At 56.3% G+C, this 24395-nt stretch overlaps 1 protein-coding gene across 2 annotated transcripts in view; it reads right to left on the reverse strand.

Moving 5' to 3' along the window:
• Nucleotides 1-3039: 3039 nt before the first annotated feature.
• FBLN2 (fibulin 2) overlaps nucleotides 3040-24395 on the reverse strand; it is an 81109-nt gene continuing 59753 nt past the window's right edge. Inside the window, exons 9-18 of one of the 2 annotated variants that reach the window (XM_032849440.1) lie at nucleotides 22907-23047; nucleotides 18614-18748; nucleotides 16462-16599; nucleotides 14521-14664; nucleotides 14265-14393; nucleotides 13709-13834; nucleotides 11424-11540; nucleotides 10809-10937; nucleotides 6185-6308; nucleotides 3040-3909 (exon numbers count right to left, since the gene is read on the reverse strand). In XM_032849440.1, the coding sequence (XP_032705331.1) occupies nucleotides 3552-3909; nucleotides 6185-6308; nucleotides 10809-10937; nucleotides 11424-11540; nucleotides 13709-13834; nucleotides 14265-14393; nucleotides 14521-14664; nucleotides 16462-16599; nucleotides 18614-18748; nucleotides 22907-23047 (1541 nt within the window). In that variant the 3' untranslated portion in view covers nucleotides 3040-3551. The remainder of the gene's footprint in view (nucleotides 3910-6184; nucleotides 6309-10808; nucleotides 10938-11423; nucleotides 11541-13708; nucleotides 13835-14264; nucleotides 14394-14520; nucleotides 14665-16461; nucleotides 16600-18613; nucleotides 18749-22906; nucleotides 23048-24395) is intronic. The other variant, XM_032849441.1, reaches the window with a different exon arrangement.

Here is a 24395-nt window from a genome sequence, read left to right on the forward strand (position 1 = left end):
TAACGCCATCCGGGACTCTATGGTGAGAGCATAACCAGAAACCACATCTAGACCCTACATGTTTCTTCCCTTGGCTGACTTTGATTTGTATCCTTTGCTATGATAAAACTGTAAGAATAAGTAAGACACCTGCTTCAGTTGAGTCATTCTAAGAATGACCAAACCTGAGGATAGTCACGGGACCTCGGAGTTTGCAGCCGGCTGATCCAATGTGTGCCGGCAGTGTAGACGGGCACGGTGGCCGAAACTAACATCCCTCCCAGAGGTGGAAGAAATGGGGCACAGACTGAGAGAACGGGAGCTGTCGCTGAGGGTGACGGAGTGGCTTATGTCATGAGAACCTGACCAGGTTGAGCAGAAGGTGCAAACCTGGGCCGGCCACTCTGGGAGACACTTAGTCGTCCAAGGGACAGTGGGCTGGCAAAAGGGCCGATGACAACATGGGACCCAGTCTTCTTCAAGTGACACCCACCTGCTGCCACATTGTGGGCGGCTTTCCATGCTGACACTGATGGCCATGGCCTTGAGTAAGTCACAATACTGAGTTCCAGCCTCCTTAGGAGGCAACGCTGCTGAAAAAGAGCCGGCCTGAGAAAGAACAGGATTTCGCTAACCACTAGCTCATTTCTACGCTCACTAGTTCTGCCCACGTTTATCAGAAAGTTCACAGCCGCAGATCAGGCGGTGGAAGCAAGTGATGTTAAACACAGATGCCCAAACATGATCACTCCACTGTCAGAAGGCCTAGGCCAGGGCCCAGGGGGCTAGAATTCAGCTTACCTAAAGGCAGAGCTGGCCTTTGCCCTCAGCTTCCAGGAGGTGAGCTCTAGGCCCCTGGGAGGTCCTGACAGGACTGGCTTTGCCTGGGGACATGGGGCAGGGACAATCTTTTAATGTGACTAAGGATGGGGCTTTGGGACATGCCCTATCAAGTCTGACCTTCAGGAGGGACCAGACACCATGGGTCGGCCATGCTGCAGTATGAGCAAAGCTGGAATAGAAGTGCTGGGTACCGAAGGCTTTCTGGTTGGCCACACTCCGCGTGGACCGTCATCCATCATGCCAGGAAGGGGACGCATCCTGGGGACATGGATTCCTCCTGGATTCTGCCCTGTGCGTCATGCCCCTTGGATGATTTCAGTTTGTACGTTTCCATCCTAACAAAACTGTCCTCCTCAGTTTGGTGCTCCACTGGGTTGTTCAGGTGAGCTAATGGACCTGAGGGTGCTCGTGGGGGCCCCCGAGTTTGTGTCTGGCATCCGGAGTGAGGGCAGTCTTGTAGGGACTAGTCCCTCAAACTGTGGCTTGTCAAACTCTTGTAGACGTGGAACTCCAGAATTACGGAAGCTTAGCGCCTCTGAAGTCAGAAAGAAGTTTTCCAAGAGCCTCCGGGCACTAAGCTCGATGCTGTTTGTGTGTTGCTCATTCTAGTGGTACAGAGCCCCAGGAGGGAAAAATGGTGGGCACCGCCATCCCCTGATGAGACAAATGAAATCCAGGGAGATGACGTCACTCACTTGAGGTCCCACAGGGAGTAACTCTTGGGTTGGAGGAAGAAGCTGAGCCTGTATGGGCTAGGTGCACCCCCGTCCCCTGCTGGAGTCCCTAACCTGCTCATAGAATGGAGGAGACCCGGTCTCCACTGGTCCCTGCCTGGTGAGCGCCGATGCCAGGCGTTGTGGATAGCTCTGGTTTTCCCAACAACCCGGGAAACAGAAGGAAGAGAGATAGTAAGGCAGCGAGAAGGAAATCCTGACTTCTGCCACATGGCCTTGGGGACAGAGCCAGGGAGGGGCAGGGAAGGAAGAAAAGGCCATGAGATGGTGAGCCCTCCATGGCAGGCTTCTGGCAGAAAGCTCCGAGGCTGGCTCATTCCTGACGCTGAGAAGTTTTAAATAATCTCCACATCTTAAATTGGAATATCTTACATCAAAAGGTAGTCCGGGCGCTTGTCTGGAAGAATGAGAGCATCCCGGCATTGGGGGTATGGGTTTCCAGAAGGCGGCAGGGCTGGAGCTGTGTCCTGCCTCCTCCTCCTACCAGGGCATGCACTCCTGGTTCACCACCGTCTCCCACCCTGTGCCTCTCCATGTCCCACTGCCACCTGCCAGAGCTGGTGGCACACGGGTATGTACACACACTGTTGTATCCTGAAACATGTCTCTCCCCACCCCTCACAGGTGCACAGCGCAGTGAGAATGTCCATTCTAGGCTGGTTTTCAATGGCCACTGCCACCCACCACATATAGTTCGAGACCCCTGAGGTCGCACCCTGCCTGCATTGGAAATCCACTGGCTTAGCAAAAGAGCCAAGGGGAGTGGCAATGTGCATGTGTGAGGAGATGCAGACTGGGGCCCAGACGCCCATGCAAACTTGTCCCTTCCCTTCTCAGCCCTCCTCGTGTGCTACAGGCTCAAAGCCCTAGAAACTTACAAGGGGGAAGGAAAGATGAATTCTCTCAGCCTTCCTCTGTCGGACCTGTTTTCAGGCCCCAGTAACCAGGACCAGTACTGGAGTATCCGGATGATACCCAGAGTGAGAAATCCACCTCTGAGGAAGGAAGAGGAGGAAGAGGAGTGGTGAAAGATGAGGAAAGGGTCCTGAAGCACAGTTTACACTGGGATCCCTTCACCCTAAGAGAAGAGTTCCTGGTAGGAGCTAATTCCGTGAATTAAGATACCAAGGACAGGGGCGCCTGGGTGGCTCAGTGGGTTAAAGCCTCTGCCTTCGGCTCAGGTCATGATCCCAGGGTCCTGACACTGAGCCCCACGTTGGGCTCTCTGCTCGGTGGGGAGCCTGCTTCCCCCTCTGCCTGCCTCTCTGCCTACTTGTGGTCTCTGTCAAATAAATAAATAAAATCTTAAAAAAAAAAAAAAAAGACATCAAGGACAGTCTTGATCTACAAAAGGACGCACTGGTCCAGCCAGGGACCCTGCTGGGACATGCAGAAATCATCGTCAAACACAAACACTTTACAAAATAAGGGTTTTTTTTTTTCTTTTTTCATTTTTTACTTTATAATCCTTTGGTACTATTTGAATATATTTTTTGCAATATGTGCATACTACTTTTATAATTAAACAAAAACACTTAAAATGATTTAAAAAAGAAAAAAGTAAGGAACTAATCACAGTGGAGTATGAAGTGGAGTATCAGCTCTGGGGTCAGGTCACTGAGTTAAGTCCAAACACCCCAATGGGGTCGCTGTGTTTCCAGTCTTGGGCCCTCTGACTCCACCCACGGAGCACCTACCATGACCTTGAACTGCCCACCAAGTTTAGGCACGCTTCCTGTGGCCAAGCTCCCTCCTGCAGGGCGGTACACGGGGGAAGCCCAGGAATCCAGGAGGAATCGGGTCAGCAAAATTAAGTTAATTTACAGAGTTACATAGTAAAAACCGCCACCATAACCTGGCCCCACATATGCAGCGTTCAGCAACCGCAGAACGGCGTACGCTGGTGGGTGGCACGGAGGTTGGCACCAGGGTCACCGAGGAAGGATCCCAGGGGTTCCGCGGCCCCGGCAGGGTGCTCAGGCGGGCGTGGGCGCCTCACAGCGCGAAGGTGGTGAAGAAGATGTGCATCTTGGCCAGGAAGGTGGTAACAGAGCCCTGTCGCCAGAGCTTCATCTCCACGTCCAGGGCGAAGTCCCGGGGCTCGCGCACCAACCGCTGCAGGTACACCACGCCCGTGTAGGCGTTGAGCGGCCGTGTGCCAAAGTAGCCCTCCTCGTTGCCCTTGGTGATGGTCAGGGAGATGGTGTCACCCGCAAAGACGGGCACCGGGCTGATGCGGAAGATGTGTGCTGGCACCAGGAGGCCCGTCTGGAAGTTCAGCTGGTAGTAGGTGATGCGTGCTGGCGAGTTCTGACACTCCATGAAGTCGTGGCATGTGGTGCGCTCACACTTCCTGCGGGAGGCACGGGAAGGGGGGTGGGTTGATCAGCGGGCCCAGGGGTGCTCCTACCCGACATCCACCCATCCAGGACATGGTGCCAGCCTCAGCGGCCTGGCTCCGTTGCCAGCTCTACCCTTAGCAGCTTCTGCTAAGTTGCCTATCTTCCCTCGGTCTCAGTTTCCTCATCTGTAAGGTGGGATGATGGCCTGTGGTCTCACTGGTGGGATGGGGTTAGTTAACGAGCATGCAGGGCCTCCCATGGGCCTGGGAGGGTGCGTGAGCAGCCCTGAGTCAGCCACACGTTCCTCCCTGTCTTCTTCTTTCCTCCCTTCATTTTGACCTGCCTTCCTCTGTTTGGTTTTCGCGTGTGCACTTGTCCTCTGCACAGACTCCCTGGGCATGGTGTTTTGATTGTTTTTGTCATTTTCCAAATTCCTTTTCTTCCATAACTGTCTCTCCTTGGGAGCCATCCCCTCTTCTGAGTTGGGATGGCCTGCTCTTTCCCAGGGGAAGCCTCTCTGAGGACCAGGGCCCACCTGGAGCTCCGAGTCACCCACTCCCTAGGAAGCCTCAAGACTCAGCTGTTCTCCATGACAATGACAACGAGGAGGGAATCTCCCCAAATCCCAGAGGGGGTCTAAGGGCTTGACTGCCAAGCATAGCACCAATCTGTCCCATCTTGGCTCTTGGAGCCAAGGTCGCCCCTCCATCATTAAATCACTCTCCACATGCTCACTGCTTCCAAAAGGGGACACTGCTCAGCCGCCAGGGCTCCACAGCTCCCAAGGATGCTCTGAGCAGAGCTCGCCACCTGGAGTACCGCAGCACACAGCCACACAGGCACCATGACCACAGCCACGCTGCCAGCAACGAGTGGCAATGACGCCGCACTTATGCCACACCATGACCCCTGCCAAGCCCATGGCACCCCTTCACTCCTCTCGTGCTCACACCCGGCCCAGGCTGGACCTGCTCTCACCCCCATATTCCAGACGAGACGGCTAAGACCCAGAGAAGGGAGGTTACCTGTTCAGGGTCACTCAGACAAACTCCCCTAAAGTTCCTGACACCCATGCACATGGACATTAGGATGTTTGTGCCAGTGGAACACAGCAAAGGGCCGCGGGGCAGTGGTCTGTGGACATGCATCCACACTAGGAAACACGGCTAGTGGTGGGCTGTGTGTGCAGACGTGGAGGACAGCTGTGAGGTAGAAGCAGCAAGCCGGGCCCAGCTGCGCACACAAGTGTGACCGCAGAGTCCCAGGCCCTTCGTGTCAGCATAAGAAGAGGGAAGGCAGGCGACCTCCACGGCCATGGGATCCAGCTGGGGGCAGGGGAAAGGCTTTTGCTTGACCCACTTCTGTGATGGAAATACTTTGATAAGCAGGTGTCACATTTGCAATTATAAAAATATGAGTCTGGAAAATACCTTACACAGTAAAATAAAGTGGGAGATAGCCGAATTATAGGAAACACCAAAGTACTTTATGAAAATGTAGGTTTAGCAAAAAAAAAAAAAAAAAAAAAAAAAAAAAAATGCCAGGAAATACAGCAAAATGCCAAGAAGATACCTGTAAGAACTGTAAGATAATTGTAAGAAGTGTGGTCACTGGTCTGCACAGTGCTGCTGGGTGTCTCACCTCCTGGTGGCCACATTTTGTGGTATCCTTAGGGTACCCCCACCTCTCACAGTGCTGGACTGTGTGGTCCACGCCATGGTATGTCCCTTCTAGCGTTAGGTCAGGTTACAAAGGACTGTCACCTGCTCTTCTGAGGACTCGTTCCAAGGAAGCCACATCACAAGCTGTCTCAGAGGGCCCTGCAGTAAGGACACTGCTGCCCAGAGTCACAGTGAATGAGTGACAGGGTCCTGCAACCCCACCCGAGCCTTCAGATGACACTCTCCAGGAGACCTGAAGCCAGAACCACCCAGCTGAGCTGCTCCCGGCTTCCTGAGCCTCCAAACCATGTGAGGTAATAACTGTAACTGTTCGTCATGGAAAGCTGCTACGTGTTGGGATAACCCGTTACACAGTAACCACTAATTAGTACATTGTGTGTGTGTGCACATACACATGTTGGGGGGTTAGAGGATTGAGATTTTCTGAGTTGTCTTCTCTTTGTTCTCTATACTCTGAGCTCTCTACAAGGTGCTTTTACACGTACCCTGTGTGGTCAGACCACAGACCCAACCATCAGGACCTGTGAAGAGCAGGAGGGGTGAAGGCAGGCAGCCTGAGAGGGGCACAGGGGTCCCCGGCCCAAAGCCAGGCAGGGACACTCACGTTTCAGAGACACGGACGTAGTTCGGAGGGCAGTCGAAGCGCAGGCAGCGGAAGCCACCCCGGATGTTATGGCAGGTCTCGGCCTCAGAGCAGTTGTGAGTGCCCAGCGCACACTCGTCTAGGTCTGGGGGAAGAAGAGGGAGGTGAGGATGGGGACCCCCCGGCTGAGGGCATTCGTCCAAACCACTGTGACCCACCCTGGAGGCCTGGGTCTCAGGGCAGCTTGTTCCTGCAAGCACGCAGCTCCCACACTGCCCTAGTCCACACACACCCACTTTGTCCCCTCTACACACAGCAGCTGAGGGCCTTGTTTTCAAATAAAGCATCTGTGTCCCCTGAGGTCTTTCCATGCTCCCAGAATAAAAAGCGAGTCCCTTCTTATACACCATAGGGCCCTTCTGTGAGCTTCTTTCCTTCCACTTGGGGCTGCAGCCTGTTGGACATCTCCATGTTGCTCCAATGCCCTGACGCCTACCCTACCCCAGGGACTTTACACATGCTGTTTCTGCTACTGAAACACTTTCCCCACATCTTCCCATCTTTTAGGTCGCAGCTCAGGGTCACCCCCTGCAGGGCACCCTCCCTGACGGCCCTACGGTTGGGCCCCCTCCCATTTGATTCTCCTTCTACTGCCCAGCCTGCTTGGAAACACACACTACTTTTTATGTCTGTTCTGTGTCCCCCACTCCCCTTCCTCAATGTGAGATCCAGGAGGACAGGGGTGTGTGTCTTTCTTGGTCCTGTGGTGTCCCTAGCACCTACCAGAGTGCCTGGAACAGAGCAGGCACTCCACACATATTGCTGGAGGGAAGGGTCAGACCCACCACTTGTAAATACAGACTCTGAGAGCCACGGCTACAAATGGTCCCCCAACTGCACAGACATGTTCATGCCTCCTGTGCACACTCACACGGACAGGCATGTGTTGAGGCACGCCTGCATGCTCGAGCAGACTCCCCTAGATACAGAGTCACAGATACAAACATCCAAGGAGGGCCTTTTCATGATGCTGACACACGCACGCACACACACACATGTAGGTAAATATCTGACAAGCACTCAGAGAAGCCGACGTGTGTGCCTGCATGCACACAGGCAACCTGTGAGACAAGAAACATCAAATAAGTGGGTCCTAGAGACCCCTTCCATGAAGACTGGCTGCTAGCTGAGAGAGGGTGGCCTCCGGAGGCCCCAGGGGGGGTCGCTGGGGTTGGCGGGGGGGCAGAGCCTGTCAAGATCTTCCCAGGGAGGCTTCTGGTTTCTTGCTCCGATCTGCCACACTGATTCAGTTTAGGGATTTCTCCTCACTTGATCCTCATGCCAGGCCTGTAGGGTGAGGGTCACAGGCCTCTCCGGACACGGGGAGAACGGAGGCTCAGAGAGGGGCACGGGCTCCCTCAAGGTCACACAGCAGGCAGCAGGCAGCTGGAGCTGGAAGCCAGGGATCCGATCACGATGCCACACAGACCATGACAGGAACGACAGGATGGTTGTAACCATAGCAGCCAACTGCATCCTGAGTCTAAGGCCTGGTATCCATCCGCTACTCGGGGCCCTCTGAGCTCATTAACTCATTTGTCCTCACAAGCCCACAAGGCAGGAACGGTGTCACTTCCCATCCTCACATGCTGACTCCAGGCTTTTGGCCACCACCCTCTGTGGCAACAGACCAGCTGACATCCATTCACCTCTCCAAGCCTCCCTCCCTCTTCTCCTCTGCAAACTGGGTCGTGATCCCAATTTCCCAGGGTGGCACAGAGGCCAGTGGAAGAAAACAGAGCAGGAGCCGGTGGGGCCAGGCTGGGCGCGGTTGTTGTCCTAATGGATCATTAACCGAATCCACGTGAATGGGGGGGGGCCCTCCTGCTCTTCCCACTCCAGCCCCAGCTATGGTCAGGCTGCCCACACTGGTGAGCAGGAAGCCCTGCCCCTGACCCCGGGCAGGGCTGTGGCAGGAATTCGAAGGGAGCTGCTTCTTGCTGTCTGCCGGCCTAGTGCTGATGGAGATGACCAGAAGTAGGAGGGAGGAGCGCCAAGGGTCAGCAGCCCTCCAGCCTGGCTTCCCCGTGCTTACAGGAAGCCATCACAGGACTTCTCTAGGACCCCAGCGTCTTTGTCCCTCGTGTCTGTGGGGTCTTCAACCCTGGACCCTCTCTTGGAGAAGGTCAGGCCAAAGGGAGAGCTGGACAAGCCCACATCCTCAGACAGACAAATGCCCGCCGCAGCCCAAATGGGTGGGAGTGGGGGGCAAAGTCAGTGCTAAGACTAACAGCATTGCCAAGAGCTAGCCCTTCACAAGCGGCCCGCTGATAAGGGCTTTATATACATTCAAAACAGAACAGAGGCAGAATTCAAGGTTATTCTCAGCACAATCTTCACTTGTCTTGCATATACACGTACGTGCGTGTGTATCGGCATAACGAGAAACTAGGAAACATGCATCCAAGTATCCACAGAACTTGCTGCTCCATTCCATCGAAGGGCTGAATGTTCAATAAGCAGCTGCTACCTGCTGGGCACTGCCCTGCGGGCTGGTGACGAGCCTCAGGGCCCTGCCTGCACGGAGTGCGTATTCTAGGCAACACTGCCGAGTCTCAGCTCCTTCACAGCTTTCTATCCCCACTTGTTTTTAACCACTGAAGAAGGGCAGGATTTACTGAGATATCAACCGGCATGCTCTGCTCTCCCACGGCTGTCCTCCCATCCTTCCGTTGGAGCCACGCGACCTCCACGCTTGGCCTGAGTTAGAACAGGACCACAGAGCACGAAGAGGGCTGCCTCTTTGCTCTGAAGGTCAGCGGCTGCAGATGTCAGCCCCATGGGTGCCTAAGGAAGTGGACACGACCCGGCAGAACCACCCTCCCACACTCTGGCCTTGTCCACCCTGTGACAGCATGGAGACTTTTCCAGCAAGGAAGATACCTTTCCAGCAAAGGCATCACACATACAGTGGGGCCTCCTTCTCGCCCGACCTGGTGGGGGCTGCAGCAGGAGCTGAGGCGGGGGGAACCTGGGCCTTTCTGGGGGGGGGATGCAGTGACCCGGGATGGGGGCAAACACAACCAGCTGTGGGGACCGGAGCCAGAGATGGGTGCTAGGGGTCAGGGGCACCCGCGGCTGGGGCAGAGCAGCCGTGCACCCGGGCCCAGGGATAGAGCCCTCTCTGGCAGCAGCAGACACAGACCAGGCAGCCCACAGACCCCAGAAGATGAGGGCCAGGGAGAGGTTTTCAAGAGCAAAGTCACTGCAAGGGTCTGACTGGACCTTCAAGAAGGGACCCAACCTGTGTTCTGCCATCAGGTGGAACACAGCCTGGTTCTCCAAAATGAAATTCTAGTCTAGGAACATAGAGCCCTGTATCCCACACAACCCCTCTAATGGGCAAAATCCTTACCTTTGATAGAGCCCATGTTTATTCTATTTTAAACTAAAAAGCAGAGAGACAGCTTTGGGGCCAGGGAGCCCTGGGTCAGCCTCTGTGAGTCTACCAGGCCTCCAAGACTGCGGTTTACCGGTACTCACTCGGGGTCTTTTCATTTATTTTTTTCTTTGCATCAGTCTATGGTAAGGAATCCTTTTGCACTGGACTAAGTATACACACATGGGCTAGAACAGTCTGTATAGTCATGGCGCACCCTGGTCTACTCCACGTTCACTGCCACCTACTCCATCCTCTATTTTGTTATTCTTCAATTAAAATAAATAAACAAAAACCAGCTAGCTGAGATCCACCAAAATGATCACCATTCTAACTCTACACCCTGCCGGGCACTGACTCTAACCCCTGGGCCTGAAGGAACACCAGGGCCTGCCTTGGTGGACCAAAGCTACAACCCAGGAGACTCTGGATTCCTAGCCCCACCGTCCAGGGAAGAGTCAGCCACACAGGCAGGTGGAGGGTAGGCGGACTGGGCTATGAAGCCCTGAGTGGTTGCTTCTTGAGCAGGGGTTTGGTGGGGGAATATTCCTGTGTCCCACTCAAGGGGATTCTAGCCCCCCCTCCACCTTGCCAGGGTGGCTCGCCAGGCCTAGAATTTGGTGGCCTCAGTAAGTCCCAGTGCATCTGAACTTAATATCATGACTCCCCAACACAGAAGGAAGATTAGATGTCACAGAACCTGGTCTCCATCCAAGAAGTAGTTGCAAAACTGCAAAAACAGGAGACTGCCCAGTGGTTTGTACATCTTTAGTGATGGGAAGCCCCATGTGGCCCTACCCAGGTCTGCACAGCTCTGGCTGCAACAACGTCCTTCTGCATGCAAGGTTAACAGATGCAGATGCTTAGGGACAGATGCTGGGACCCCTGAGGCCACTCCCCACTGGAGCTGCTCCCCATTGGAGCTGCTGACAGGTCTTCTGCCTTTTAGGACCACCCCTTGGGATCCCAGTCCGTTTCCTAGGAGAGGGCTCACGGCTGAGCCCAAGCCTGGAAGGCTAGCCCAAGCTGAGTCAAACAGCAGAAACACTGTCTCCTCCCTCAACCCAGGCATAGACCTCGGTTAATACAGCCACCAGTTGCATCGGCCATTCTGTGTTTATGTACTAGGTGTCAGAGCTCCAATCACACAGCAAGCTGCTCAGAGCCTGCCCAAAACTCTGGTGGGGCAGGGACCCCCTTGCTTACCCTTGCAGGACCTCCCATTGGCTATCATGGTGTAGCCCCGCTCCGGGCACGCACACTGGTAGCTCCCTGGCACGTTGACGCAGCGGAAGGTGCAGAGGATGCCAGCGCCCTGAGCACACTCATCAATGTCTGTCAGAGAAAGTTTTGGCCCCCAGTGAACCCCTTGTACCCGCAGGACCCAGCCGTGGACAGTTATCCTGGCCCTGCTACAGCCCTGGAGCCTAGGGGCCCATTTTACTGATGAAAACCAAAGGGTTCAGAGAAGGGAAGAGAGTTGCCAATGGACATACAGCACAATAGGACTCCCATTCCAGTGCTCAATCCCTGGGGCTGCTCCATGATTACTACTATCAGTGCAGGGCCAGTGAGGTACCAGACACGGGCCTGGACAAGGTATGTGATCTCATCCTTCATCCCACTGAGGCCAGGACCATCGCCTCCACTTTATGGAGGAGGAGCCTAAGGTCCTCCTAGCCCAGGAGATCGCCGGGCTGGGAATCCAGCTCTAACTTGACACTGAGACGCCTTTGTGTGTCCCATGTGTCCCCAGCCCAGCCTGGCACACAGGAAGGGGGTGCCTCTCAGGAAGGGTGCCCCTGGGAAGAGGAGAGGTACCTGTGCAGGTGTGCCCGTCCTCTGCCAGCTGGTAGCCTTGGCGACAGTAGCACTGGTAGGAGCCATAGATGTTGGTGCACTCCTGGCTGCAGCGCTGGGCCTCACACTCATTGACATCTGCGGGAAGACTGGCCTGTGGTCAGGGCAGAGTCCCCCCAGACAGATGGCGAGGGCCGAGGTCTCAGCTTACCTAGAGCCTTATCTTGGCAGACCATTCGTTCCAGCCTCTCTTAAGGGCCGGTGGGGAATTAGAAACCTGGAAAAAGGCAAGGAGCTGGGCCGTGCAGCTGAGGCAGGGGCAGGGCTGGAGCTTGCTGGTGGGGTCTCAGCCTGCTGCCCAGAGGAGGAAGCCACAGATCGGGTTCAGATTTCCCCCATGGGGAGCTAGATGCTGCCCTATTGAGAGTCTGTAACAGCTGGTAGGGATGGCTCTGGAGGCATCACCTAGGTGCTAACAAGGATCCCCTCAACCCTGGGAACTCAGCTTCCTGCCCTGATCCCCAAGCCTGGCTGTGCATGGGGCTGGAGAGCGGCAAGGGGAAGAGCTGCACGTGTGGGCATATGAGCTAACCAGTGTGGGAGTAAGCAAAGTGAAAGGTCAGCTCCTGGCTCAGATGGACCAGTCACTGGACTCTGAGCTCCCTGAGGGCAGAGACTTGGCTTTCCCTCATCCATCCAAGAACTGCTGAGCCACTACAATATGCTGTACCAGTGCCGAGTCTGGGGACTCAGCCATGAACAAGACAGACAAAATCTCTACCTCGTGGAGCTGGCGTTCCCGCGTGTGCTGGGAAAGTAGGGGGAGGGGCTAACTGAATGAGTCAAGTAACTAGTACATCCAAGGCGCTAGCGCTGTGAGGCAAGAGGAGAGAAAGGGACAGGGGACGTGGCTGGGGGTTGCAGCTCTGCAGCCATGTGGGCCTCCGAGGGAAGTGTTCCATGCAGAAGGCACAGCAAGAGCAAAGGTGCTGTGGTAAGAGTGTGCCTCATGCCCTCAAGGGGCAGCAAGGAGGCCAGTGTGTTAAGAGCAGAGGGGACCAGGAGAGAGGAACAGGGGCAGTCAGTCATATGGGGCCCGGTGGGTGGCCGTCTGACCCACATCCAGATCCTCAGGACGTCCCAACACACACTGTGTCCACAGAGAACAAGCCATCATCTCCTCTCCTGGGCTCTGAGCTTCTGGCGCTAGGGGCCATACTGGTTTCATCTCTGGTCTCTGGCATCCAGGCACAGATGGCCTAGAGAAGCCATGTGAAACAGGGATGGTGGCAGTAAAGGCAGAAGGGCCAAGAAACGAGTGAATGAGCCACGCCACACAGTAGTGCCTAGGATGCAAGGCCCATGCCTGCTGCTGGCTGCACCCAGCCTGGCCTGGAGTAGGGGCTCACAGGTGATCAAAACGCAGACAAAGGAATGAATGTGACCAGGTCTGTTCCAGGGGGCCCTCCAAAAGCCCTCGGAGGCATCCAGGCCTGGTCACACTGCCCCCTCCCAAGGCTGGTGCTATCCCACGGAAGGGCCAGCTCAGGGGTCCCCACAGACTCCCCTCCCCAAGAGGGAAGTAAGGAAAGCGCCTCCAGGCTGGGAAGGGTTGGAGACTCACATCCCCTTCCCTCTCTTGACCCCAGATCTGTGGGCAGGGTCCAGCCCGTTTATGTTCTTGGTTTTACTCATACAGCATTTTTTTTTTGTTTTTTTGTTTTTTTTAAGTTTAAATCTATCATAACATACAAAAACCAGCAAATTTTACATAGATAGCTCCATTTCTAGCATCTGGAAAACCAAGAAGATCGGGTCACCCTGCTGGGTCACCTGCCCACCACTGCTGGGCAGCACCATCTCCAGGGCCGTGTGGCTGCTACCCCCTCCTGATGGCCACTGGGCTCTCCAGCTGCCCAGGAGCCTGATCTCATGTTTCACTCACTTCTGTTCCTTGCCTGGACCCCCAGGCTGAGCAGCCACGACCAGGATCAGAAGCTACTAAGGGGCCGAGGTTGGGCTGCCATCCCTGCCAGAAAGGAGCTCCTGTCTGAGGTGCAGATGACACAGAGATCCAGCCCTTCTGGTGTGAGATGGCTGGACCCTGGGCCCTCTGGAAGGGCTCCTGGCAGGATATAGCCAGAGCAGCCGAGGCCAGGGAGGGTTTGCCCAGATGGAGAGGCAGAGAAGTGGTGTGAGGTAGGGTGTGAGGTCGGTGAAAGTATGAAGCTAGGGGCTGGCAGGGCTTTGGGCTTTTTACATGGTGAGGACCTCTGTGCAGGGTCAGAGGTCAGGGTCAGTGGTACCTTCACAGCGCTTGCCATCCGCAGCCAGCACGAAGCCAGTGGCACAGGAACAGCGGTAGGAGCCCGGTGTGTTCTCACACGTGTGCTGGCACAGGCGGCCCGGCGAGGTCCAGCACTCGTTCACGTCTGTGGGCAGGCGGCAGGCAGAGGGTGGGTGGCCCATAGGGATGGCAGAAGGGGCCTAGGGGCTAGCTCCCTCCACCCCCAGGTAGAAAAGAGGGGCTGGGTGAGGACAGGGACACACAGACCCAGAAGGAGAGTCAGGGAGGAACCTAGACAGGGAACAGGGGAGGCAACAAGAGCAGGGGCCGAGGAGAAAGGCAGCAAGAGGATCGGAAAGAGGCCGAAGCAGAGACAGAAGGACGGACAGACACAGTAAGAGGCAAGAAAGCATGGTGATGGGACCACAGCCAAGAGAAGCAGAGGAGACCAGAGCAAAGAGGAATAGCAGAGCAAGGAAGAGGGCAGGGCCGGCAGGAAGGAGGAGGAGGCTTGAGGGCTGGCCTGGGACAGGCGGATCCCACAGAGGGGTTCCTCGCCACCAGCGCCCACCTACCGACGCAGGCCAGGCCGAAGGCGTCCCGCTGGAAGCCAGCTTTGCAGTCACAGCGGTAGGAGCCAGGGAGGTTGTGGCACACCTGGCTCTCGCCACACTGGTGCACACCCGTCTCACACTCATTCACGTCTGCCAGGGAAGGTAAGCAGGGCACCCTGAGGCCAGGGCTCTCCCTCAGCCGGGGCCTCCTGTGGGCCAAGGAACCTGGGAAGCCCCAGGCTGGGCAGAAGGCAGGCAGGGAGGTGGTTGGCCTCACCCACACACTTGGTCCCATCCTGGTTGGCGTGGTAGCCGCGCCCACAGAGCAGCGGGTTCCTCTGGCACGTGTAGGAGCCCACAGTGTTGATGCAGCTGAAGCCCGGCCTACACGGCTCAGCCAGCGACGTGCACTCATTGATGTCTGCAGAAGGGATGGAAGTAACAGGGAGCCTGGCACAACCCCTCCCCGTGTCCTGGTGTCTGAGTCCAGGGCCACACTGGGAGGTGGTCGGTTTGGGGATTCAGACCAGCCTAGGACAGGGCTGCACAATTAGACTGTCCCATCCCTGTGTCCTCTGATCCCAGGGCCTTCTCCTTCAAGAACCTAAGCACCCACAGAGCTCTTCCTACATTCTTCTCACAGCTGCCCTGATGCAGTGGCTGAAGGCAGTGGCTTCCGCAGACCTTACAGCTGAGTTGTAGGTTAACTACAAGAAGTCACACCCCTGCTCTGGCTCTTCCCACCAACCTGTGAAGTTCATCCTCCATCTCTCCCTCACACTTTGCCCCAGCTTCACTGGCCTCCTCATCAACTCAAGATGGCCCCAGCCCACCACAGGGCCTTGGCACCTGCTGCCCCCCCACTTCTCTCACACACAAACACACTGCCCTCTGATATTTGCATGGCTGGCTCCCTCTCTCGCTCAGGTCCCTGCCCTAATGTCAGCTCTTCAGGGAGGCCCCCAACCATTCTAGTGTATAGCCGTCTCCTTTAAGATTTAATCCCCTACTTGTTTTATTATTTATCAAACACCTTTGAATAACTGCCACTTCCTTAAATGTGTTTTTATTTAGTCCCTCCTCCTCTAAAACATTTCATTGAAGTGCTATAACTCCCTGACATCTAAACCAGGCACATAGTAGCTGATCTGAAAACACTGTCCATGAATGACTCACTGAGGAATTGTTGGCAGTCCAGCAGACCACCCCCCCACATTGCCCCGACCCCAGCTGAGGATCGTAGAGACCCTCTCGTGCCCACACCCCTGGGGATCCCTGTGATACTGCCAGAGGTACAGAATGAGGAGCTGTTAAGGGGGTACCCCAGAAACAGCTCCATCTCCCAGAATGGTAAAGGGACCCCTGCAGTGTCGAGAAAGGCTTCAGATCAAGCCAACACTCCTCTTGTCCCTAAGTGTCTTCCCTGTAAGATGGCAATGCCTGTCCTACCAGCTACCCTCCTCAGGGAAGGGTGTGGGCCGGAAGCTGTGCTCTAACACCCCCCCCCCCCCCCCCGGGGTTCTGTTCACCCCCAGAGACAGGCTTTGCACACTTGCCCACCTTTCTACCTCTCCTTCTGCATCCTTCACTCCCTGCCCGCCCCCCCCGCCACAGAGTTGAGCACAGCCTTGACCATGCCGGCTGCAGACACCATCGGTCCTGCCTCTGGGCCCGACGCTGTCAGCAGCCCCGGGGAAGGGGAGGCTGCAGGCCAGCAGCGTGTGGACGGAGGTGAAGAAAGGTGGGGAGAGTGTGAGATCTCAGACCACACGAGGACAACTAGGCCACCATCTGCCAAACAGCAGGTCTTTGCCCCTTGAGTGCAGCATGAGATTGACCCCTAGGTCCCACTAACGTTCTTTTACAAACAGAAATGTCACCAAGTATCATGTGCAGTAGATAACGTTTTGTGGCTCTCTGTTCTAGCTGTGTGTGTGTGTGTGTGTGTGTGTGCGCGCGCGCGTGCGGTGCCAGGTCAAGAGAGAAAAATATTCCTTACTGCTAGCTAAAAACCTCTGATGCACATTCATGTGGTCTGATCCCATGGAAGGGTAAACTGAGGCCGCAAGAGCAGGGACTCAGTCAGGGTCAAGCAGCTCAGGAGAGCAAGAGTTCTGTTTCGCAAGTGTCTCCCGGGGTCAGGCCCTGACCATCCCTCCCCGAGCCCCCCACCGCCCTACACCCACCCCCTGCCACAGCCCCTGTAGGGCCCGCTCACCCACGCAGTTGCCCTCAGGGTCCTGCAGGAAGCCCTCCATGCAGCGCTGGCGTGCCTGGCAGTAGAATGAGCCCTTGGTATTCTGGCACATGAAGCCCGCCTGGCAGTTGTGCGTGCCCAGCTCACACTCGTCCACGTCTGCCACACAGAGACTGGGTGTCAGGGCCCGGTGGGCTGGTCTCCTCCATCATTGGAGAGGGGGGGTGGCAGAGCACATCACGGCTGGGACCTGGGCCAGTAGCAATGACGCCGTTGCCACAGCGCCTGAACTCCTCTGCAGTACCAGCACTGTCCCCAGCACCCTGACGTGGCTTTCTTTACCTAATGCTCCCAACAACCCCAGGAAGTAGGGACCACGACAAACGCCATCTTAAACTGGGGGGTGGAGGCACGAACATGGTTGACGGTTCAGGGCACAGGCTGGAGCCTTCTCCGGCGTCTGGGCTCCCAGGGCAGGTAGAAATGAGGACAAGGGCCCAAGTCTCCAGGGGCCTGTGTCCAGCCTTCTCAGGAGGTGGCACAGAGGGTGGGGGCTGCCGGATCCAGAAGGCACCGCTGTCCCCTACCTGCTCTGTGGCGCAGAGCAAGTCCCTGAAGGCCCCTGACCTCTGTGCAGTACCCCACAGTTTACAAAGTGCAGGCCCTGCGCCTTCCCTCAGGCTCCTGCAGCCGCATACCTGGCCTTTCCGACAGACGGGGAAACAGAGGCAGGAGGCAGAAAGGTTTGACACATGGAGAGTCCATGGCAGGGCGGAGACTCGCTCGGTGTCTCTGACTGCCAGACCAAGGCATGTGAGTCTGTCTGTCTGCAGTCCTTCCACCTGTCCTTCCCTCCATCCCTCCCCTGTCTGTTTCCAAGGCTTCCACCACTGTTTCAGAGCAGCCCGGCCTCTGCGAGGCCCCGTGCTGGGTTCCAAGCACCCAAACGTGGACCGGCTGTGGCCCCCGTCCAGAGACAATGCCTGAGGAGGCAGCCACTCTGGTCTAAGGAGATGGTGACATGCCCCTGATGAGAGAGGGGCAGAGGGCGTGGGACACGTCCAAAGAGCTGGCGCTCCCCCACCCCTGGCAGGGTCCTCAGGAGGGGGCTGGCCCCAGGTCTGTGTGTGCACCCATGTGTGCAAAAGGGACAGGGCTCGCCTCTCCTCCCAGCTCCCTCCATTCCCAGCTCAGGGCCTGAAGCAGGGCTTGCTAATCCACCTCCCTGAGCTCACGCCCAACCTCTGGGCCACTTCTCATCCAGTTTCCAGCACCTCTGGAGGGCTTACCTCTTCAGTGACATTCTTCTGGACGTTTTTAGTTAAGAAAGTGAAGACTCCAAACGTCTTCCCGGATGGGGCCTGCCAACCCTGTCCTCCTCCTTGCACATTCCCAGCCTGCTTATACCTGAGACTTTCTGGTCTTTGACCATGCCAAGATCTCTCTTCTCCCCAGAGGCCCTCCCGCTTGCTGTTCCCTCTGCCTGGAGCCCCTCCCCAGAATCTCTCATCCTGCAGATCTGGATTCCTGGGACGTCACCTCCAAGGAGGGCCTCTTTGGCGCCCAACCTAAAGTAACACCCAGCCCACTGCCACTCCTGCCCTCCAGGTTTGCTTATTCTCCCTCATCAGGAGCTCCAGGACAAGGACACCACACCCCAGCCCATAGCCTGCCATCCAGAACACTGCCAGGCACATCAAAAGCAGCCCAGGAAGCATCTGTTGAAATGGTTTCATGAAAATTTTTCCCTCTTCTTAGGAGGCTAGAATTTTCCAGTGAAAGGCACATAAATGATTGCTCTGCTGAGCTCCACCGCAGTGTGGAGACAGGGGAACCAAGGCATGGTGAGGGAATAACTTGACCCCCCAGATGCCAGCAAATGTAGCAAAGCCAGAAGCACACTCTGGCCTCCCCCCACCAACCTCAGATGCTCCGCTCTGCCCAAGTGCTTGGCAAGAAACCCAAGTGCTTGGAGCTTGCCAGAGGGAGAAGGCTCTGGGCAGGCAGGGGCGGGTCAAGGGGCGGGGTGGGGGCAGGACAGGATAGGTCAAGGTATGATAGTAGGCGGGGCGAGGGAGGGGCAGGGGCGGGGTGAGGGAGGGACGGGGCGGGGCAAGAGGCAGGGCCCATCAGGGGCGGGGGCTCCAGCGGGCCGCCTCAGGGCCCTCCTCACCTTCGCACTCTCCATCCTGGAGGGCGTAGCCAGGCTCACAGGTGAGAGCCTTGTAGCAGCGGAAGGAACCTACGGTGTTCACGCAGTGCTCGCCTCGGCTGCACGTGTGCAGGTCCGCCACACACTCGTTGATGTCTGCAGGGACAGTGCAGCCATCACGGACTGGGGCAGGGTTGGGGGTGGGGGGGGAGGCGGGGCGAGGGGTGCCAGGACCTCAGGGTCCGCACAGCCAGCCCTGCCCTCAAGGCCTCAAGGTCCTTGCCACCCAGAGAGCCACATGCGGTTGCTGTCCACCTGTCTATGCATCCATTCATTCAACAAAGATTTATCAAGCATCTGCCGTGCCCACGAGCATTGTTCTCGGCCCTGGGTACATCCGACAGTGAACAAGACATATCGCTGCTAGGGGCCCGGCAGATAAATAAACAAGCAACAAGTAGGGAGGGTGGTGGTCATGAGTGCAGTGGAAAAGCCAGAGCAGGGTGAAGGGGGTGAGAAGCAGAGGGAGGAAGCAGGGAGGTCTGGGGTGAATCCTCAGGCAGGCCATTCGAGCCAGCATGTGAAGGGCTGATGGAATGCGTCACGCAGATATCCCAGGCAGAGGGGACAATGGGTGCCAGCGTCTTGAGCGGGGAGCCGGCCAGGCCGACTCAGAACTGGCCAGGAGAAGGTGCGGTTGCAGGGGAGAGAAGAGAAGAGTGTGTTCGTGGATGCAGATGGAGGTGGGAGCCATAGAAGCTTCCAGCAGAGGACAGAAGTGGTCAGACTCATCTGTAACAGGGTCCCCTGGCTGGTGTAATTCTCTAGGAGTTAGCATGGAGGCTGTTAGAACAGGAGATGGATGACAAGGCTCGGACCACCACCCATGTAGGGGAGGAGCAGCAAGCCAGTTCTGGAAATGCTGTGAAAGTAGAGCAGACAGGATCCCCTGAGGGATGAGCCGGAGGTGAACAAAAAAGAGGAGCCAGGAGGTGCACAGAGCTTCCTGGCTGAGTGGCTGGACAGGCAGGGGTGCCAGCCTGGGATGGTGACAGCTGCGAGGATGAGGCTGGCTGGGAAGCCTGTGGACGCGTGAAGTTTGAGTGTCCAGAGGCAACCAGGCATGCACGGGAGTTCCTGGAAGAGGTCTAGGTGGGGACACTAACTGGGGAGTGGTCAGTGGCTGAGGTCCCCTGGGGGACAAAGCACAGAGGGAAGAGGCCAAGAGCCAACTTGGGATGAGCAACTGGGAAGGGGAGAACCCCCCAAAAGTGAGAGAAGGGAGGGCAGGAGAACTGGAGAATTCACCAGAGCCCACCCCAGGCCTGGTGCTAAGGACGAGTATGAGCGGATGGCTAGCCCCGTGCCGGCCACTTCCTCGCCCCGCCTGGCATCCCTTGGACACACATTCCCCAGCACCTATTCTGTGCCTGGCCCAGCTGGCCAAGCAGGGGTGTCGGCCACAGCGCCCACCCTTCGGGAACTGCCCTCCTGGTGTGGGGACAGGACAGGGAAAGTAGAGATGCTGCGGAGAAAAGCTGCAGTCTCGGAGCCCCGGCCCATCAGAGCTGCTTCTCAGGAGCAGTGACCCCGTTGCTGTGCCCACGAGGATGATGGAGACCAGGTGGAGACGTGGGGTACAGGGCTGCGGGGAAGACACCCTCCCGAACTCACAGGTGACCAAATGGCATGCAGGCCAGGCTCACCCTGACTCTGGGGATGGAGGAGTTTGGGAGGTGGGAAAGGGAGAGCTTCAGGCCAGCAGTTTCCTGGGAAGGCTTGGCTGAGCAACATAAAGACTTCTGATTCCCAGGATGGGGTTACAGGAGAGACGTTCCCAACAACCCCAGAAGGGCCACAACTCCACAGCCTCTGCAGCCTGGGAGGACCCACAGTAATAAAGAATATCAGCTTACACTGAGGTTTGCTAGGGGTCTGGTGGTTTACAGATGCTGTTTCACAAACGAAGTGACGTGACCGTACCGAAGTCACACAGCCTGCACATGGCAGCAGCAAGAAGGGAACCCAGAGCACCCAGCCCAGAGCTGTGCTCTTTCCACACTGCTGCGGGATGGGCCCTTCCTTCCCATCATCTAGCGGAAAAGCTCACCTGGAACACTTTTCCCAGGGGCCAAGGTGGTCCTCAAAGGGCAGGACACAAAAGACAAACTGCAGAAGTAACTCATCCATTAGAAGTCTTTTGGACTTGGCTCCACCCTACCCCACTTCAGCTTACACACCTTCAGTGATGGGGAGCTCACTACCTATGCAGGCTGCCTCAGTGTAACCCATTTGTTGAGTCATAACAATGACATCAAATACTATTCTTTTTTTTTTTTTTCCAAATACTATTCTTTACGTGGACTAACTCAATCTCCGTAGTGACAAAAGCGGGTGTGATGTCATTTCACAGACTGGGAAACTGAGGCTGAGAGGTTAATGGACTCGTCTGAGCTCTTGCAACTAGAAAGCAGCAGAGCCAGGATTTGAACCCAGGCAGTCTGGCCGCAGAGGGCACACTCTTCAACCCGGTGCGAGTCTCCCATCACACCAGCCGGGCTTCACAGCCGAGCCTGGAGCTAACAGACGAACCGCAGAAGACATCGGTACTCGTCTGAGCATGAAGTGATGGGGAGAACACTTGCAACAGATGCTAAAATGAGCATGTCAATGGAGCTGGAGAAAGGAAGGGGACACTGGGGCGTCAGTGCAGAATGAACAAGGAGGGAGACAGGAAAGAACGAGAATATGAGCTCATAAATTTTGCTGAATGAAATATACCTTTGCTCTTTTAATCCCAGAATCTGTTTTCTGGCACCCCAATGACCCCTTCTAGTACGGGGTCTTCTGTCCAGGCCACTGGGGGAGCCCACACCCCCGGGCATGACCAGGGAGGGCACCCTCTGAAGGGTGCTTGCAGGCCCGGGCAGGATCCGCCTTCCCAGACATCCACACACAGACATGACCCAGACAGGAAGAGATGCCCAGCCACTGAGAAGCGGGTTCGGGAGGGTGCATGTTGTGCCAACAGCGGGAGGCCAGGGGCAAACATGTCTGCAGCCACCCCTCAGCCCAGTGCCGTGGGCCCATCTGCCCAGCGGCAGAGGGTGAGGAAGAGAACATGTCCAGGCTGGACATGGTCCCCAAGCACAGAGAAGACAGACGGGGCTCTGATCACGTGCTCTGGACACACTCTGCACTACTTCTATCTCCATGCTTTTATTCAAGCTGTCCCTTCCACCCGCATGCTCTTCCCGATTTCCAAGTCCCATCCATCCTCAGAGACCAGTGCAAATGCCACCTTCTACGAGAGTATGTCCCGATACCACCAGTGGGAGTGACTTCTCCCTTTGCTTGTGTCTCTGCTGGAGCATTTCCAACCATCTGCCCAAGTCCCTACTGCTTTGGGTCTAACTCTGTGTTAAGGGCCATCATGTTTCCTCCATGAAAACATAAGACTCCTGAGCCATGGGAGAGCATCAAGTCCACTCTCCTCACTGCCCCCAGGGGCACATCTGAAGCCCCAGCCCCTGGCCCACACATACACCAAGAGGCAGGAGGGAAGGACCATTTGGACCACCGGCCATATCCACGCTCAGGCCAGGAGCTGGGTACCGATGGGTAACAGCCCTTGCCCCGTTCTCTGGCCCCAAAGTTAGAGGCAAGGAAAACAGGATCAGAGAGGGAGCACCTCTGCTCAGTGTCACACAGCAAATGAACACTGAGTTGAGGTGCGATACTAGGTCTGCCCAACCCCAACTCCATCCATTCACCTCTGGAGGGGATTCTAGTGGCACCTGCCCAAGGGAGCAGCTGATATCACGTGCTCACTGTGCCCCCGGCTCTGTGCTAGGCTGTACACATGTCCCATCATCTCCAAAGGAGGATCAATACCTTCTTTTTTACAGGTAATGCAACTGAGGTCTAGACATTTGTCCAAGGCCACAGAGCTCCTGGGGGTCCTGCTTCAGACTCAGGCCTCTCTACCTCCAGACCCCATGGACTCCATCCTGCTGCCTGCACATGGGGTCTCCTCGCTTCAATGACCCAGTCACGTCACACATGAATTTGTTTTCTGACTCTCGGGCACGCACGTCCCTGGGTAGAGCAGCCTCCCAGTGGCGTCGGTGAAGCAGCAGGACAGGACACCAGGACACGTAGGGCATGACACGGAGCAGGGGAAAGGGGTGCCGGCGGTGCTGAGAGCTCATATGCAAAGGGCAGGCCCTTTAGCATGTGGCCACGGTGTGGCGGCGTGGCGTGGTGCAGAGCAGAGAGCCGTGACGGTGGCGGCAGGCGGGTGCTCTCGCTTACCCACACATTTCCTGTGCATGTTGAGGATAAAGCCCTCGGCACAGAGCACCGTGTGGCTGACACAGTAGAAGGATCCCAAGGTGTTCACACAGAACTGTCGCAGGCTACAATCATGAGTGCCCATCAGGCACTCGTCTTGGTCTAGTGACGGCCGCAGGAGGAAAAATAGAAGGGCCGTTAGAGGGACGTGGCCTGTCACGGAGCTTTCCGTGACAGAGAGGGGAAACTGAGACCCAGAGAGGGGCAAGGACACCCAGGCCTCCTAGCACATCAGTCCTCCCTCTGGGCTTTGGGCCCAAGTCTGAGATTGTACAGTCAAAAAGGCCTTCAGAGCCAGAACCCCAGTGAGGACAGATTGTAAGGTGAGGCTCAGAGAGGCTAGGCAGCCTTCCCATGAGCACACAGCACTGGTGGGGGTTAGTGAGTAGAGACTGTCTCCCACCCAGCTCTGGAGACTTTCTACCTCCACAGGCAGCCAAGAGAGCCACACAATGGCAGGGGTTTGGAACTTAAGTGCCTAGTGGACCAAGCTGATGACACATATAGGAAAAGGGGTTGGGGGACAGGGGGAGCTCGTTGGGGCACTCTGGGCCCTGTGCTCTGTGTATGGGGAGACCAGCACTGTGAACCCCTTATGGGCAGAAGTTTGAAGAGAAACCTTAAATCTGGTCATTTAAAAAAAAAAAATTCTTGGGTTTTCATGGTTGGTAACTCTTAGTTGATTATTTTAAACAGGGTGGAGCCCAGAAGGCTCTCCCCGCCGGGTGGGCTGCCCCCTTAGAATGCCATCCACACCATCTGGCCTTGACCCTGCAGCTTTTACTGCCAGGGGTCCTGCAGAGGCCGGGACAGGCACGGACACTGGCCTGAGGCCTGACAGGGACCAAAGGAGTCCTAACCCAGGAGAGATGCATTCCTCACGTCTTCAGGACCCTGAGGGATTGGGACGGAAACCCAGAAGCCACCTGAGATCTGCTCCCCACCACCTGGGAGAAAGGTGTGCCAGTCACTGCCAACGCTGTGCACCCTGGACCAGCCTCCTGCCCTCTCTGGGCACATGGATGGTTTTCATCCACATCAGAATAGTCTCAACACCAAAGGGCTAGTTGTGAGGTTTTAGCTTCTGACAGGAACATGGGCACTGGTGGACACACACCGAAGTCACATCTCCTGAACTTGACCCTGAACTAAAGAAAGCATTTCCTGGACTGTCTCCAAGCTCCCTGCTTGTCCTGCCTCCAGACATGAAGAGATGTCGTCTCGAGGTCTCTTGGGTTACTCTCAAGGTGTCATTCACTGTGGGGAGCACCCCAGCAGGTGCCAGTTCCAATGCCCCCATTTCACACCAGGAGGTCCTTGTCTTCTGGAGTGCCACCGGTCCTGGTCCTAGCGCGACATGATTTTGGTCTCTCTTTGGCCCTTTTGTGAATGCAGAGTTACCAAGATCCACTGCCCCTTCTTTGGTTTCCATAACAGAACTGAGCACGTG

The sequence above is a fragment of the Lontra canadensis genome, unplaced genomic scaffold (assembly GCF_010015895.1).
Source record: "Lontra canadensis isolate GAN:19392208 unplaced genomic scaffold, GSC_riverotter_1.0 scaffold229, whole genome shotgun sequence".
Lineage (NCBI taxonomy): Eukaryota > Metazoa > Chordata > Mammalia > Carnivora > Mustelidae > Lontra > Lontra canadensis.